Raw genomic sequence first — 18,478 nt, 5'->3', positions numbered from 1 at the left:
TTTCACTGAAGGACTTAAAGAACCTTTGAAAGTTTGGGTGAAAGCTTTTGATCTGCCCACCTAGGCAGAAGCCATTAAGAAATATAAGAGCATGGAGTTGGCTGCCCCTAAGAACAAATTTCAATCCAAGCCTTTTCCTTTTCGGAAGGATAAGAAGAAGTTTACAAATCAGACCAAGAAGTTTCCTTCACGGATGGATGATGAGCTCCATCAAGAGCTCCGGAGGAAGAATCTTTGCTACTCTTGCAGAGAACCTTGGGGCCCAGGACATAAATGTCATGGGAAGGGCAATTTACATCAAATGGAGTGCTATTCTGCTGATGGATCAGATTCTGAAATTTCATAACAGCAGACTGAAATTGAGGACAACGAGTATGAAGAGGCTCTTGAAGGGCCTGAAACTGAACCAAAAGATAAAGGAGTGGTTGCTCAACTCTCGAGCATTCACAAGAATGCTCTCATTGACACTGGAGCGACTCATAATTTCATTGATGAGAGAATTGTTGCAAAGAGTGGGCTAGTGGTAGAGGAAGTAGAAGGCTTCAAAGTCATGGTAGCTGATGGCTCCACTATATCTTGCAACCGAATGATTTCCAACATGTCTCTGAAGTTGGGAAACAATTAGATTCGAGATGACTTCTTTGTGGTTAGCATTGGAGGGACTGATGATGCAGTCCTTGGAATTCAGTGGCTGAGATCTCTTGGAGAGATTACTCTAAATCTGCAAACCATGGAGTTGAAATTTATGGCAGATGGGAAGAAGGTAGTCCTGAGAGGAATGTCCACTGGTGGACTTAGAGTAGTATCTTTGAAGCGGATGCAGAGGTTGATCCACCATAACCAAGTGGAGTGGGCAGCGGAGTGTTTGATATTGCCTTCAGATACATTTGAAGATAAGAGGGGCTATTCTACAAACATTCAAGCTTTGATCACGAAGAGGAGTAAGACTCTTGGGGATCCACTCCTTGGTAAGCCTACAAAGATCATGCTGACGCCATCCAGTCCACCTGAAGAGAAAAAGAGTTATCCTGAAGACATGCAAGCTTTGATAACCAAGAGGAGTAAGGTGTTTGAGAATCCACCTCCTAGTAGACCTCCTGAAAGAGGTGCAAAACACATCATTGAGCTAGAAGAGGGAGCCAAGCCTGTTATGACTACTCCCTATCGGTACCCCAAGAAGCAAAAGGATGAAATAGAAAAAGCTATCAAGGAGCTTCTTGACATGGGTTATATTTGGCCAAGCAAAAGCCCTTTTGCTTCGACTATGGTTTTGGTGAAGAAGAGGATGGGACCATGCGCATGTGTGTGGACTACCTAGCTCTGAATCAAAAAACCATCAAGAATCGGTATCCAATTCCGAGAATTGATGAGCTCATTGATGAGCTACATGGAGCCGTGTTCTTCTCAAAGATAGATCTCAGATCAGGCTACCACCAAATCAGGATGAGGGCGTCATATGTGGAGAAGACTAATTTCAGATGCCACTTTGAGCATTTTGAGTTCCTAGTCATGCCTTTTGGCTTGACTAACACTCCGACAACATTCCAGTCATGCATGAACGAAATCTTCTAGAAACAGTTGAGGCTTCAGCCCTACAGACAGTCTACTCTCAAGAAGAGTGGAGTTGAGAAATTGAAGCCACGATTTTATGGGCCTTTTAGAGTCAACAAGAGGATTGGGGAAGTGGCCTATGAGTTGGAACTTCCGGCGAGCAGCAAGATTCATAATGTATTTCATGTGTCTCCCCTTAAGAAGGCTCTTGGGCATAATGTTGTTGCTTCAGTAGAGTTACCTCCACTTGATGAGGAGGGAGAGTTAGTATTGATTCTTGAAGCTATCCTTGATGTCAAGGAGCGTTCTTTGAGGAAAAGGACGATCAAGGAGTACTTGATCAAGTGGAAGAATTTGCTAGCTAAGGATGCTACATGGGAAAATGAAGAAATTTTAATGCATCCAACCTTTCAGTTGCTTGAGGACAAGCAATTTTGGGGAGGGCAGACTGTAATGTCCGCTTCTCAGTGATGTGCATTCAGTGGTCCATTGGCCTATTCCGGAGACCCATAGTCTATTTGGAAAGGAGAATTACGGTTTCCAACTTCTATGGAGTTCTACACGAGCTTTTTAGGGTTTGTCAGGGGGGGATTCTTTAGTTCTGCTTATGGTTTCCTTCTGGGTTTTCCATGAACTTCAGGGTGGCATAACATGCATGTGATTCTTTGGTGAAGTGAGAACTTACTATTTTTAGTATGTTAGGGGTTGGTTGTTTGGATGATGCAGTTCTACTGAGTTTTCCAAGCTCTTTCTCTAGGTGTGAAGATCATGTTTTTCGGAGCAGTATTTCTTGACTTACTATTTTTAGTAAGTGGCTGTGTTGAGCATTTCTATTTTTAGCAGTCTTGGACAGGGTCCTGATTCAACACAGTTCAGTGGTCTTCATCGCACAGCTTCATTCTTGATTTTGGTGTTGATCAGTATTGGAGTTATAAGTTATTTAATTAAATATTATTTCCTTATCCTAAGATTTAATATTTAATTATTTTTATTACTGATTATTTGTATGGTGGGTGACTTAAGGGGAAATATTTATCTGTCATCTATATTGTTATTTTTTCCTAAGTCAATGGCATCAAAAAAGAAACATATTTCATGTGCTAACTTCATTTTTATGTTGCAAGTCTTCACCAAGGAAAAATATCAAATTACTTGCCTAAGAAGGGGACGCCAAACAAATGAGGAGAGTTGAATTGAAATGTAATTTGTTTTTGGGGGGAATTTTGGTGAAGTTGAATTTGAATTTGGAGAGGGAAGTGTTATAAATAAGAGCCTTGGGCTCTCATTTGGATCATCTTATGAAATTGCATCGTTATGCTGCCGGTTTGACTATTGAAATCTGAGCTTCAAAGTGTGGCTTCCTAGCTAAGTCTCAGTTTCGTACTTGGGAGATAGTACTTAGCTGTGTTTCTTGTATTTCCAAAGCTGTTAGAGAGTGTTTTGCAGATTGTGGAGTGATTGTGTGTGGTTTTGGAGTGTTTTCTTGCTGTTGGTCGCAGAGTTGCTGAAACTGAATTTCATTCATACCTCCTAGCCGAGTGAACCAATCATTCTGGCTATTGGCTCTATCAAATCGTGGTATAGAGGCGATATTGTCTACAAATTTATAGCTGCTGGTTTGGAGAGATGGAATTTTAAGAGCAAATCGTACCACCTAGCTGGTCGTACCATTCCAGAGGTGCATTGGGATGCGTACTACTGTTTTGAGGCGACTAGATTACAGTTTTTGTGTTCTAGATTCATCCTCCAGGTTATATCTTCCATTTGCATTTGATTTGGTGTGTTTCAATCTTCGTTTCAGTGAGTTATGATCATTTTGGTGTTCCCGGATGAGATTAGTTATGTGTGTATTGACTTCAGATTTTCAGTTCAGCAGTAGTGGCTTATTTGAGTTATTTTGATGGTTGTTATTCCCTGTAATCTGTATTGGATACCATCTCTAATCTTCTCCTTCTATCTTGTAAGGTTAAGTAGTAGTACTACTAACCATTTCTAGAGTGTTGCTTGCCTACTGCATAAGTGGAAGAGGCTGGCTTAGCCGCCTTCTTGCTCTGTAATTCAGTTATGAAGTTCTGTCCTCCCACCGAGTAAGTGGTTGAGTGATTTTATGTTTGTAATGGTCCTCCCGCTGAATAAGTGGTCGAGTTGAGCTTTGGTTGTGATTCAATCCTCCCAATGAAACATTGAGGTTGAGTAATTTGTGTCTTGGTGTGTTGTTCTCTTGGCTGGTTTATTGCCAAGTTTCTTGTTTACCCGCTGGATAAGCGGAAGGGATTGGCTTGCCGGCCATTATTGTATTCAGCTTTCAGTTGGTTTATGGTGCTAACAATCCACGGAACACCGTATGCTCTCACCCTCCCAGATTGGGCTCTCGATGAACAAAAGGTCAAAGGGTTCCTTTCAGTTATTCTGGATTATTTCTCTAACCTTCACGGGTTACTATGTTTGCTTTGTAAATCTTTTGCAAAATAAATTTAAAAAATTATCAGGGATATTACAAAATGGCTCACCATACAAATACAAAACTGAAATGACAATATTCTAACCTTTAAATGTTGAGGTTGAATGTATCCTAGAGGGTCCCACAATAAAATATCGATATCTGAAAGACTTCAAAATATACATCTGAGTCTATTTACTGTTGTACAATTCTGTTTTCAGCCTAAAAAAGGCTACAACCAGCAAATCGGAAGGAATATCCTTCTAGATATGATGCAATTGGATGTTTGGGGTCACAAAACCCCCTAATAAATTTCAATCACCACCCTTTAATGCTTCAAATGCCTTATTCTCACCCCAAACATCTAGTCTCCCATTCTATATGGCCACCACCTCTAGGAGATAAATGGTATGGCCTCCTTTTGTATGGTTATCCTTGTTGGGTAAAATGGTATGGCTTGGTTCCGGCTTAATACTTTCATCAAATGAATCAGAAATTACTCCATAAAAGATTGAAATGATGTAATGACCCTTACTATAAAGGCCACTAATAAACCCCAAATCTGAACTGAGACAATTTGTCAAACACTTGGCATGCACTGAATTGTTTTGTTTGTGATGTAGTGTTTCAATATGATAGTTGTTTTGAGCATCAAGTACAATTGAGATAGCAATACCAATATTGAAATGTAACACAATAAACAATAATGAAACTCTAAATATTCATGCAAGGACTTCAATGCTAATATATCATGAATTTCCCAAATTCTGATTGCATTGTTCAGTAGACTAATTTTCTAAAAATGTATGACTGTTACAAACTCTTACACATGAGCACTGAATTTATGACAAGAGAATGTATAAACTATCACACATGAACAATGACCTTGCAATGCACCTTCTCTACTATATCAATCCAACTACAGGATAGCAATGTCTGATTACAATGGACTGTTTTCTGAATACATATATGATTGTTACAACTGTGCACTTCTATCATAAAAATTGACAACAAAAACCATGCAATGGAACCTGGAAATCGCTCCTTGAACTCCGATTATGAAATGCTGATGAAAGGAGGACTGGACTGTCCCAATAATGCCCTGCTGTCACTACCGTACTGTCCCTGCTGCAGGCCGTACCTGGGTCGTACTGTGCGGCTGCAGTACCAAATTTTGAGCTAGGATGAATTCAAAACCCTTATTCACCAAATACAAGCCCTCAAATCAACCTTCAATTGAAATCCAACATGAAATGGCTGAGTACCATCTCCAATAACGCAACCCTTCAGAAGATATTTCACTTCCTCAGTTATGCTAATCTAAGGGAGTTATCGTTCCCAAAGATCAATGATATTTGCAGACCTTCAAGCTCCACAAATGCTCAAGTAGATGCACTAGAGAAAATAGACTTCGATGCCAAATGAGAGACCCATGGGGTCTATTTATACACATAATAGAATCTTCTAGAAGCCTCTTAGTCTTTCTAGAAGTATCCATAACTTTCTAGAAGTATCCATAATAGAATCTTCTAGAAGCCTCTTAGTCTTTCTAGAAGTATCCATGACTTTCTAGAAGTATCCATAATAGAATCTTCTAGAAGCCTCATTGCACTTTTTAGATAAAAAGTTACTTCATAAAATAAAAAGTGCACCTCAATAACATTTTGGCCCCAAATAAAAAGTAATAATAAATATAATGTCTCCAAGAGCATAATGAGCCATCCAATCACCAAATAAACGCCAAAATGACTCTCTCATCACAACCATCTGCCTACGAGAGTCTGGAATAGGCAAATCCACGTAAAGTGTCATGTCATACTAAAGAGGGGACATGACAGTCCGCCCTTCTTGAAATTGCTTGGCCTCAAGCAATCTCAATGCAAGATGCTGTAGAATGGCTTCAGTCTCCCAAGTGGCATCCTCAACAGGAAGATCTCTCCACTTCACCAAATACTCCCTGATAACTCTCCTGCGGAGCTGTTTCTCCCTACTATCCAAAATAGACTCTGGCACCAATATCAACTTCCCCTCATCATCCAAGGGTGGTAGCACTGTGGAAGGCACAACATGTTGTCCTAATGCCTTCTTGAGGTGCGACACATGGAACACATTGTGCACCCTGCTATCTGCTGGAAGCTCAAGCTCATAAGCCAACTCTCCTACCCGCCTGCTAATCCTGAAAGGCCCATAATAGCGCGGCTTAAGCTTTTCTGACCCACTCTTCTTAAGAGTAGACTGTCTATAGGGCTGAAGCATGAGGTAAACCATATCACCAACCTCAAAACTCCTCTCAATCCGCTTCCGATCTGCGTACTGCTTGTACTGATTCTGTGCCCTGGCCATATTATCCTTGAGAGCATCAACAATGTCCTTGCTCTCCTGAAGCAAATCCCCAGCACGTGGAACTCTAACATCAGACATCAGCAAATCAATGAAGTTAGGCGCATCATACCCATATAGAGCTCTGAAAGGTGTCATCTGAATCGACATGTGGAATGTGGTATTGTAACAATACTCACACAAATGAATCCATCTCACCCATGCCCTCTGCTGACCAACCACGTAATTCCTCAAATAACCTTCCACCCACTTGTTCACTATCTCCGTCTGTCCATCCGTCTGTGGGTGATAACTAGTGCTAGGTGTAAGTTCAGTGCCACAAAGTCTGAATACCTCCTGCCAAAAGTGACTCAAAAATCTACTGTCCCTGTCACTCACTATGCTGCGGGGTATCCCATGCAATCTGAAGACCCCTCTGAAGAAGACCTCAGCTACCTGTACTGCTGTGTAAGTAGTAGTGATGGGAAAGAAGTGTGCATACTTCGTCAGTCTATCCACTACTACGTAGATGCAATCATGCCCTTGAGCCTGGGGCAAGCCCGTAATGAAGTCCATAGATATGCATTCCCACTTCTGATCTGGAATGGGAAGTCGCTGTAGGAGCCCAGCTGGAAAGGTGTGCTCTTGTTTGTTCTGCTGACAAACAGGGCACTCACGAACATACTGCAAAACATCTGACTTAAGCCCTTTCCAAGTGAACCGCTCCCGAACCTGTCTATATGTCTTGAAGTACCCGGGGTGACCAACTGTAGGTGAATCATGAAGAGCCCTCAATATAGATTGCTTCACCTTCGATCCTGGGACTAGAAATATCCTGCTCTTGTAGATAATCAAATCATCTACAAGTGTATACCGGGTATCAATAACTGACCCATCAACTATCCCTGACGCCCATGGGTCTCTAGCATACTCTGCCACTATCATATGTCTCCAATCCTCTGATATTTCAATCAATGCACTGAGACGTGGTCTACGTGACAATGCATCCGCTACCACATTCTGAGTCCCTCTCACGTATGATATGTCAAAATCGTAAGCTTGTAGCTTACTCACCCACTTCTGCTGTCTATCGTTGAGATCTCTCTGACTAAGGAAATGCCTCAAACTGTTGTGGTCAGTTTTAATACAAAACTTACCACCCACTAGATACTGTCTAAACTTAGCCAATGCGTGCATGATGGCTAACATCTCCTTGTCATAGATGCTGAAAGATCTCTCTGGACCACGGAGTTTCCTGCTCTCATATGCAATAGGGTGCTTGTCCTACATCAACACAGCACCTATAACATCGCCGGATGCATCACATTGAAGCTCAAATGGCTTCGAGAAATCAGGCAAGGCTAACACCGAGCATGAGGTCATGATCTCCTTGAACCTGTCAAAGCAAGTCTATGCCTCCGGTGTCCAAACAAAGGCCCCCTTCTTCAGCAAATCTGTCATAGGGGCTGCATGTCGTGAGTATCCACTAACGAATCTGCGGTAGAAGCCACATAGGCCCAGGAACCCTCTCAACTGTGTCAAGTTCTCAGGAATAGGCCACTCTACTATAGCACGGATCTTATTAGGATCCATCCTTACTCCCTCTGCACTGATAATATGTCCTAAATACAAGAGCTCAGTCATACCCAAATCACACTTGGACTCCTTGGCATACAAAGACTCCTTCTGCAATATGCTTAATACTGTCTCCAGATGCTCAAGATGTTCCTGCCATGATCTGTTGTATACCAAAATGTCATCGAAGAAAACCAATACAAATCTCCTCAACTGATGATGGAAGACCTTATTCATCGTAGACTGAAAAGTAGCTGGTGCATTGGTCAACCCAAATGGCATGACCACAAACTCAAAGTGTCCACAATGACATCTAAATGTCGTCTTCTCCACATCCTGCTCTCTAACTTTGATCTGATGATATCCTGATCTCAAATCTATCTTGCTGAAGTAGCATGCCCCATGAAGCTCATCTATCAGCTCATCAATCCGTGGGATAGGGTATCTATTCTTAATAGTCCTCTTGTTCAACACCCGATAGTCAATGCACATACGTAACGAGCCATCCTTCTTCTTCACCAACACTACTGAAGAAGCAAAAGGAGACTTGCTCGGTCTAATATGCCCCATCTCAAGCAGCTCCTTGATGGTTTTCTCAATCTCATCCTTGAGTCTCTTAGGATGCCTGTATGGTGTGATCATCACGGGTTTAGCACCCTCCTCTAACTCAATGATGTGCTCTATTCCCCTGTCAGGTGGTGCACTAGGTGGAATGTCACTGAACACCCTATCATACCGCTCTCTCAATCTCTGAATGTCAGGGTGATACTCTGCTTTCTGATGCTCCTCCTGTGTAGGCATGAGAGTACACATGGCTGCCCATCCAATCCCATCATGTCTAACCAACCTCTCCATGCGCCTGAAAGAAATAGTTCTAACATCACTATTTCTGATAGCCCTCAATACATGCTATCTCCCATCAACCTCAAACTTAATCTCCATGTCTCTGAGTCTGAGAGTGACCTCACCCAATGAATGTAACCAAGTCATCCCCAATACAATGTCTAGGTCACCCATGTTAACTACATGGTAATCCGCTTTGAACTCATAATTGTTCAAGCGTAGAGGCATGTTTCTAATCATCCTGTTACACTTAAGAGTGTAACCATCAGCAACCTGTACTCGGAGACCCTCAAACTCCTCTGTCTCAATGCCACAGCGCTCAACCAATCGTGCATCAATGAAATTGTGCGTAGCACCTGTGTCAACTAGGGTAATCACCTTCTGTCCTGCTAGAACTCCACGCAATCTAAAGGACCCCTCCTGCTGAATACTGGACAAGCGTGCCTGCTGCAAATGTAACTCCAGCTCATCCTTAGGCTCTGTAGCCTCTGCCTCTACCTCCGACTCTATGTCACTGTGCTCATCCTCATGTACTGTGCTATCCGAATCTGAGTCCTCATAGTATGCCCACATAACTCTATTGGCCTTCCCCTTAGGCTTCAACGGACAGTCATGTTCCCTGTCATAAGGACCTTTGCAATAGAAGCATAGCTTCTTCCTGCGTAGGTCATTAAGTGCCTCAGTATCCAAGGGTGTGGTGGATTTCCCCTTGGTATCAACCTTCCTCCCCTTCTCCTTATCAAACTTCTTATTATCTCTGAAAGAAGTAGAACTCCTAGGGGTGAATTTGCTAGGTGCTGTAAGCTCCATACTGCGAGCTTTCCTCATGGCCTCCTGTAATGTCGATGGTTCAAATGCCTTGATCCAACCCTTGAGGGGTTCAGACAATCCCTCAGTGAATAGTATGACCAACCGTCTTTCTGATACATCTTGTACCATAACTGACAACCGTTGAAACTCACTGATATACATCTCCAAGCTGCCTATCTGTCTCAACTGTGCAAGATCACGAAAGAATATCTCAGGATCCTTCCTATCAAAACGCTCCACCAATCTGTCTACAAAATCCTGGTATGAAGTCACCTGGTTGTGCTATAAAGTAACCATACCATGTGACCACCAGTCATGAGCTGCGCCTTCCAAATGCAAGGTGGCGTATCTGATGGCATCTATCTCCGACATGGGCCTCAATGCTAAGAAGGTATCCAACTTATGTATCCATGCCTGTGCTGTCATCCGTCCACTACCATCAAAGGAAGGTAAAGTGAGCTTGCTAGCAGCTCGCTGCAACTCACTGTCATGGCCTCTAGGTCTCCTGTTCTGCTGAGTACTCCTCATGTGCTCTCTCCTCTGATTCAGGTAACAATCAAAATTAAGTAACTCACGTACATGTGGTGGTAATGCCTGCCACTCTGCAGTAGCAGCTCTAAGATCATCCTGAAACTCATCTTGTACATCGCCCTCTCCTGCCTCCTGAGCCTCCTCTCTAAGGAAAGTAGGACGAGTAGGTCTATCCGCTGTCCAAGACTTGTGCCTAGGAGCACCCTGTGAACCTGCTACACTCCTATTGTCATGATCAGGTGTAACTCTACCCTGCTCCTGAACTCTGGGCTGAACCACTCTCTCCATCATAGTGGTCAAAGCACGCAATGACTGGACTATCTCCTGCTGTCCAGTAGCCATGGTTCTGAAAAAGTCCCTAGCCTCATCATCCTCATTCCTGGGAACTCTAGGTGGACTCTGTGACTGTCTCTCACCCATAGTAAGAATGTTTCTGTACTCCCGTTCACCCTCTAGTGCTGCTCTTCTGCGTGTGTAGTACCTGTGATGCCCCAATGCTGATGGATGCATAAATGTTTCTTACCCAACAGGATGGCAAGAACACCGCTCTGATACCACTGTAATGACCCTTACTATAAAGGCCACTAATAAACCCCAAATCTGAACTGAGACAATTTGTCAAACACTTGGCATGCACTGAATTGTTTTGTTTGTGATGTAGTGTTTCAATATGATAGTTGTTTTGAGCATCAAGTACAATTGAGATAACAATACCAATATTGAAATGTAACACAATAAACAATAATGAAACTCTAAATATTCATGCAAGGACTTCAATGCTAATATATCATGAATTTCCCAAATTCTGATTGCATTGTTCAGTAGACTAATTTTCTAAAAATGTATGACTGTTACAAACTCTTACACATGAGCACTGAATTTATGACAAGAGAATGTATAAACTATCACACATGAACAATGGCCTTGCAATGCACCTTCTCTACTATATCAATCCAACTACAAGATAGCAATGTCTGATTACAATGGACTGTTTTCTGAATACATATATGACTGTTACAACTGTGCACTTCTATCATAAAAATTGACAACAAAAACCATGCAATGGAACCTGGAAATCGCTCCTTGAACTCCGATTATGAAATGCTGATGAAAGGAGGACTGGACTGTCCCAATAATGCCCTGCTGTCACTACCGTACTGTCCCTGCTGCAGGCCGTACCTGGGTTGTACTGTGCGGCTGCAGTACCAAATTTTGAGCTGGGATGAATTCAAAACCCTTATTCACCAAATACAAGCCCTCAAATCAACCTTCAATTGAAATCCAACATGAAATGGTTGAGTACCATCTCCAATAACGCAACCCTTCAGAAGATATTTCACTTCCTCAGTTATGCTAATCTAAGGGAGTTATCGTTCCCAAAGATCAATGATATTTGCAGACCTTCAAGCTCCACAAATGCTCAAGTAGATGCACTAGAGAAAATAGACTTCGATGCCAAATGAGAGACCCATGGGGTCTATTTATACACATAATAGAATCTTCTAGAAGCCTCTTAGTCTTTCTAGAAGTATCCATAACTTTCTAGAAGTATCCATAATAGAATCTTCTAGAAGCCTCTTAGTCTTTCTAGAAGTATCCATGACTTTCTAGAAGTATCCATAATAGAATCTTCTAGAAGCCTCATTGCACTTTTTAGATAAAAAGTTACTTCATAAAATAAAAAGTGCACCTCAATAACATTTTGGCCCCAAATAAAAAGTAATAATAAATATAATGTCTCCAAGAGCATAATGAGCCATCCAATCACCAAATAAACGCCAAAATGACTCTCTCATCACAACCATCTGCCTACGAGAGTCTGGAATAGGCAAATCCACGTAAAGTGTCATGTCATACTAAAGAGGGGACATGACAAATGATTTACTTGCAAATATTTTCAGTAAATCACCACTCTTTGCCTCCACTATAAGTTCAATCATAAATCTAGAAATGATATATCAAATATTAGCACAAATCTCCACAAATCCTCTATTATTCAGCACACCTATGAATTCTAAATGAATCCACTCACAAATCAGCTAGAAGGGTTTCTGTCCTCAAAACCAATCTTTGCTAAAGTGTTTTTGTCCTAGGGCAAGAAAGATGAACAGTTGCTAAATCTCAAGCTAGGGTTTGAAAATTAAAAAAATTCCAAGAATATGAAATTCTCTTCTCAACACTCCTTTATATATTCCTCTAAAATATTATTTTCATAACCTTCTATTTTTTCCCCCTCAAAGGTGACTTTAAATTTAAATTTACTTTTTAGGTCCTAAAATAAGTCACTTGTGCAATATTGTCCATCTTATATTAAATTTATTAATTAACATAAGTCACATCTAAAATAATTATTCCCCTGTGATATCCCAATTCATCTACAGGAATTAAAATAAGCTAAGGGCCTCCATAAATTCTTAATGACAACGAAGGAAATATCAAATCAAACCAGCAAAGAGTAACTATTTTTGACACTAAGAAAAGGAATTTGAGTTTTCAGAATATATAAGATGATGTTTCTCATTCTTGTCTACTTTAATTATCAAGATTATTTCTTTATTAGCTAAGATAAAGTAGGACCGAGAATATTGATTATAATAAATTAACAAATAAATTATTCCCTTGTAATATCTCAATTAGCCTACCAGAATTAAAATAGGTTAAGGCCTCCTTCATGATAGAGAAGGGGACATTAAATTAGACAAGAAAAGAGTAACTTCTTTTGATATTAAGCATAGTTGTGGGGAGATGCATCTCTGACCATCTGGGACACATCTTGTGGACTGGGATGCATTTTCAGTCCCAGAAACACCTGTGGAGCATCTAGCTGACATTTCCCTACTTTTTCATTTAGAAAAAGAAACTTAAAAGCTTTCATATGAAAAGAAAACAAAAACAAATAAAAAAAACTGGACACCATAATTGATATTTCTAGTTTAATGTAGCAAAATTATAAATTATTAAATTATATTTAAAAAAAGGGTATCTCCAAGTAGCCCCATAACCTTTTTTCAAAAATAGATGTACTAGTACTGGTACCAATCTTCCATAACAGTACCAGCACTGGTCTCCTAGCAACCATGATATTAAGAAAAGGAATTTGAGTTTTCAAATCATATAAGAAGATGTTCCCCATTCTTCTCTATTTTATTATCAAGATTATTTCTTTATTAACTTTAGATAAAGTAAAACAAAGAATGTTGATTATAAAATATATTATTATTTTGGCCTTTCCATCTACTAAATACTTATTATTATTCTAAATTTGCTTCAACACCACAATGGGATGAAACACTAGCACCATTATAATGTACAAAAACCAACCATTAATGTTTCTATTTTCCATTTTCAAGAAAAGAACATTATTTAACCAATCAAAAGGCTAGTTGAAAACAAGATTAGGTACCTGCCCATCTGCAGCGCAAGTAACCACACTGTGATCATCACTAAAAGGCATAATCCTGGCCTGAAACACATTGCTTCCATGACCAGAATGGAAAGAAAATACTGATGTTTTAGCAGACCAATCCCAGAATATAACTTGTTTATCATCCGACCCTGACACGAGCAGATTGCCAGTTTGGTTGAAGTGCACAGTATTTACACAACCATTATGTGCCTCCAACTTGGCATAGAGATCAAGGCGTTGAATAAGATCCTGTTGAAGAGGATACAAAAGACACATGTCAGTTTACAATCCAAAAATGCACCGTCATTGCATATGAGCTTCAAAGAATCATACATATAAATCAGAATCATATAAATAAACTCACATGCAATCATCCTTCTATGCACAGTGTCCAAACACTATTAACACTCCCAAATCTGTAGAACTTGTCTTTTGAAAATTCTTTTCCCTATATATGTGCAAGGAGTTCTGGGAATTATCAATTTAGTGTGTTCTATAGTCTAAAATAAGAATCATTTTCATATTATGAGACTCCGAAAGATTTAGAAATGTGTGTACATGTGAGTACATGTGAGTAATTCCATTCAAGAATTGCCAATGTGCTAAACAGATGTAGAGCATTTAAAATTTCTATTAGTTGTTGTGCGATATTTTGCAGACTTGTTTTATTTTCCAAATCTTGAATTTGTGAGAATTTTTTAGTGTGTTCTATAGTCTAAAATAAGAATCATCTTCATATTCTAAGACTGAAAGATTTAGAAAAGTGTGTACATGTGAGTAATTCCATTCAAGAATTGCCAATGTGCTAAACAGATGTAGAGTACTTACAATTTCTATTAGTTGTTGAGCGATAGTTTGCAGATATTTCCAAATCTTGAATTTGTGGGAAGTTTTTGGTATCAAATTGAGATGATTTCAGAGTATTTATTTCATTGAGATTGCTGTGTTGAACTATCTAATATCATTTGGCTTTAACTTGGCTATTCATACCTTTTATCCCTATCATACCATTTGATATTGTTGAAAATAAATGACTCTTGTTATTTGAAAAAGGTCATAATAATATGGATTAGTGCAATTAATATTAAAGGGAGTTTTTGACCAAGGCTAGTTGCTTCCTTGTGGATGCAACAAAATATATATTATGAATGTCGATTTGCTGTTGTACTATGCTGAAGAAGGATCACAGCCTTTGTAGTTGCCATTTTATTAGTGTTGCTGGGCAATCGTACCTATTATGAAGTGCAACGATTTCTTTCTAGGGGGTCTGCCTCTCCAATATTAAATTATTTACTCACTTCTATGCAGCCATGCAGCATTGGGACTAGTAATATTGAATTACCGATTGATATCTCTCTTATATCTACCATACAGTTTGATAACATTTTTTTATCAAATTGTTGATTACTTCTAGTCATAGCCATTGTTATTTTTGTTGGCATTAATAGTTTTCAATGGAATTGCTACTGCCATAACCATAGCTTATATAGAACTTCAGCATTTACACTTATCTGATAAATTGAATAAACTGGATGGTTCTCCACCAGTTAGTATAACTTTGTTTAATTCTCGAAGGCTAAGCAGCCATGACATCAATAAATTATTTTTTTCAGTTTCCAACATTAATATTTCTAATCATAGTTGGACTACTCGCAACTCGGCTCGACTTGCCAAGCCCCTGGGAAAAAAACTCGGGAAAAACTCAGAAAAACTCGACGAAAAACTCGGCAACTTAAAAACATGCTTAAGTTTAATAAAAAATGCAATTTTTTTTGCAAAATTTAATGAGAAGATACATCCAATGAGTCAATAACTAATAACACAAAAGAAACAAGCTGATTCTAGATATATTTAAATGCAAAGTGTCTACAAAATCGCATCCTCATGAGGAATGCTGATGGCTGGAAGCCTGGAAGCAAAATAGTAACTAGTTTTTGTAAAACCAAAAGTAAATACATCATTAGAAATTACAATTACAACTTCCTCTTCCCAGCTCTAGCAAAAACTAGGGGAGAGGTAAAACTAGAGGGTCTAGTCATAGAAATCTGCAGTGGGCGTGACTGTGCCTCCTCGCTCGGTATAGCTGGCTCATCCTCCATCTTGGATGAAGCTATGTCTCTACATGCTTGTGGCACTGGCAATGACTCCTCATCCTCATCCTCATCCTCTTCCTCCTCAATGTCATCCAGCGTGAAACCAAATCCACCCCCCTCCTCCTCCATAGCCTGCCTCTCCAAATCAGTGATGTCATCCTCAGAAAACAATGGAGGTTGCTCTTGTGATGTCCAATCACTGTAAGGATCTATATCATCCAAGTCAAGTGGACCACCTGCTACTTCCTCTACCTTCCTTACGCACAATCGAAGATTATATTGCACAAAGACAAAGTCATTGGGGCATTTTTGAGCTAACTTGCTCCTCTTCTTCGTGTCGATGGCTTCAAACAAGCTCTAATTGCGCTCACAACTGGATGAACTACAAGGTTGACATAAGATTCTAAGGGCAAATTTTTTGAGATTTGGGGTATTTCCACCCCAACTTTGCCACCAAGCATCTGCAAATTAAAACTAGGTTGAGAGTAGCACCCCTCGTCGGGGTCTGAGGGTGAGAAAAAGAGGGGTAGAGAGATAGGTCTAGATCTTGGGGGAGAGAGGAGAGAGTGAGATGGAGTGTGGTAGAGAGGGGGATAGAGGAAGAGTGATAGGGAGATAGATAGGTCTAAAATTCGAGGCAGATAAAGTGAGTGAGATAATGTTGATAGGAGCATAATGATTACTGAAATTTGACTGTCTGAAAAATTAAAAGATCTTCTAAAACCTAAAATTTGCATTATAACTCCTAGAGATCTGAAACCACTCTCAAACATCCTACCAATATATAGATGAAATATAACTTAAAGTATAAGAAAGGAAAAAGACATATTGAAATGCTACTTATACTTAAATGTTATATTTCATGTATACATTCTGATGAAGATAATGAAACTGACTTGAAAAAACAAAAATAGATAATTTTTTTACATGTTTGGGCCTCTTTTTTTAGTCTAGCCGAGTTTTAATGGAAACTCACTGATTTTTTTATAGAAACTTGCCGAACTTTTGCAAAAAACTCGATGATTACTCAGCAAGTTTTTTGCCAAAACTCGGCGAGTTTTTGCTACGAGTTAAAGTGGTAAAAACTCACAAAGCTCAAAAACTCGGCGAGTTTTTGAAAGTCGCTGAGTACTCTACGAGTTCCATCTATGTTTCTAATGATAATTTGTGTGATTCTCCACCAAATGTCGATTTTGTAATTGTTCAGGAAGGCTTGCAGCCAGAACCAATTTCATTCCTTTCCGACTTCACTTTGTAATTTATTTGGAAGGTTTGCAGCCAAATTAGATATGTCTTTACTTCCAGATTTTATAACAGTTGAAATATTGAATTGTACATCTTGCCACCAACAAGCATTTTATTATAGTATCATTCTAATCCTTTTCACCATATGCTCTCACCTTGTCCACATTAGGATCTCAATGATAAATAGTTGTTAAGGTTTTGTGCATTGTCCATAGTTAAATTGCAAAAATAAGAAAACTTTCAGTTCAAGGCACTACAAATTACATGAATAATTTGACCTAAGTTGGGACCTACTCATGCAATTCTTATATTAGTTCTTTAAATCCCATTAATCTACTCCAGTAATTTGTGAACTTCGTAATTTTTTTCTTTCCTACCTGTTGTGACCTATTTCACACATCGCCCCATCGCAGATGGGGACCCCCTGTTTTTGCTTTTTAGGGTTTTGTCCTAGCTCTGCAATTTCATAAATCCATTTTCTTTGAGAATTTTGAGTTGAGTTTTGAAGTCATCCCGAGCCAAGTAGTGAAATCTTGCTCATAATTGCGTTTGAATGTTGTCAAAGTGCTTAGAAGGTTTGAAGGACGAGGATGGCAATTGCTTTGAGTCATTTCTGACAACTTTCTATTTTTAGGAATTTTGCTTTTTTCTACAAATAGAAAGTTTTGTTTTGGCACTTTGGGCATAATCCGAGAAGCAACTTTTTTGGCTTGCTTTTTGCTTTTTTCTGCTTTTTTGAAAGTAGAACTTGAGTTTTGTTCCTCAGGTCATTTGGTCAATGCCCATGTCTTTGCTTTTTTTCTGAGATTAGGGTTTTGATCCTCAAGCCATATCATTACTGCCCATGTTGTCAGAATTGAAAAATTTGGTCTTTAAGTGTAAAGAGTAGAGTGGAAACCCTAATTAGGGTTTTGTTCCAGAATATCATTCCTTAAGCGATATGATCAGTGCCCATGTCCTCAGAATTGAAAAATCATGTCTATAAGTGCAAAAAGCGAGGTAAAACCCTAATTAGGGTTTTGTTCCAGATAGTCCAGGTATAGACATGGCAAGTTAGAGATGGACATGACAATTTGAATAAGTATGAAGACATGGTTGTCCAAATAAAATTCACCTAAATTGCCAAGCATGGAAGCAAGAAGTTTGACATGTCTAAGGTCTTTCAAGTCCGCCTAGCTCATGGAAGATGGCAAATAAAGGGTGAACTCTGCCCAAATACATGGAAAAATGCTTAAGACTATCTAAAGTCTGCCTTGGCTAGTGGAGCATGAAGTCCACCTTGGGAAAATTGTCCAAGCTAGTTTGAAGTCTGCCCATGATGGGAGAGGGTTGACAAAGACAAGGAGGTAAAACATAAAACAATGACCAAGGAAAGATGAAAGTTAACATGGCTAAAGACATGGCACATGAAGTCCCAAGTCCGCCTTCCCTAGGAGATGTTTGGCATGTCAAAAGGAAAGCAAAAAAAATAAAAGCTTGGCAAACAAGACATTGGACATGTCAAGGCACCCTCAAACTCCGCCCTATGGAAGATGTCCTGACTTACTTGAAGTCCACCCTAAGCATGCAATGCCTTATGAAACTTGAAGTCTGCCTAGGAAGGGAAGAAGATGTCTAAAGACCTTCAAAGTCTGCCTTAGACATGGCAAAATAGACTTGAAGTCC

At 39.6% G+C, this 18,478-nt stretch overlaps 1 protein-coding gene across 1 annotated transcript in view; it reads right to left on the bottom strand.

Moving 5' to 3' along the window:
• Positions 1 to 18,478, bottom strand: part of LOC131038923 (uncharacterized) — a 120,872-nt gene that overhangs the window by 77,819 nt on the left and 24,575 nt on the right. The window contains exon 2 of the mRNA XM_057971509.2: positions 13,473 to 13,724. Coding sequence (XP_057827492.2) covers positions 13,473 to 13,724 — 252 coding nt within the window. The remainder of the gene's footprint in view (positions 1 to 13,472; positions 13,725 to 18,478) is intronic.

Source organism: Cryptomeria japonica, chromosome 3 (genome assembly GCF_030272615.1).
Source record: "Cryptomeria japonica chromosome 3, Sugi_1.0, whole genome shotgun sequence".
Classification (NCBI taxonomy): Eukaryota; Viridiplantae; Streptophyta; class Pinopsida; order Cupressales; family Cupressaceae; genus Cryptomeria; species Cryptomeria japonica.
This window is presented reverse-complemented; position numbering and strand designations above follow the sequence as displayed.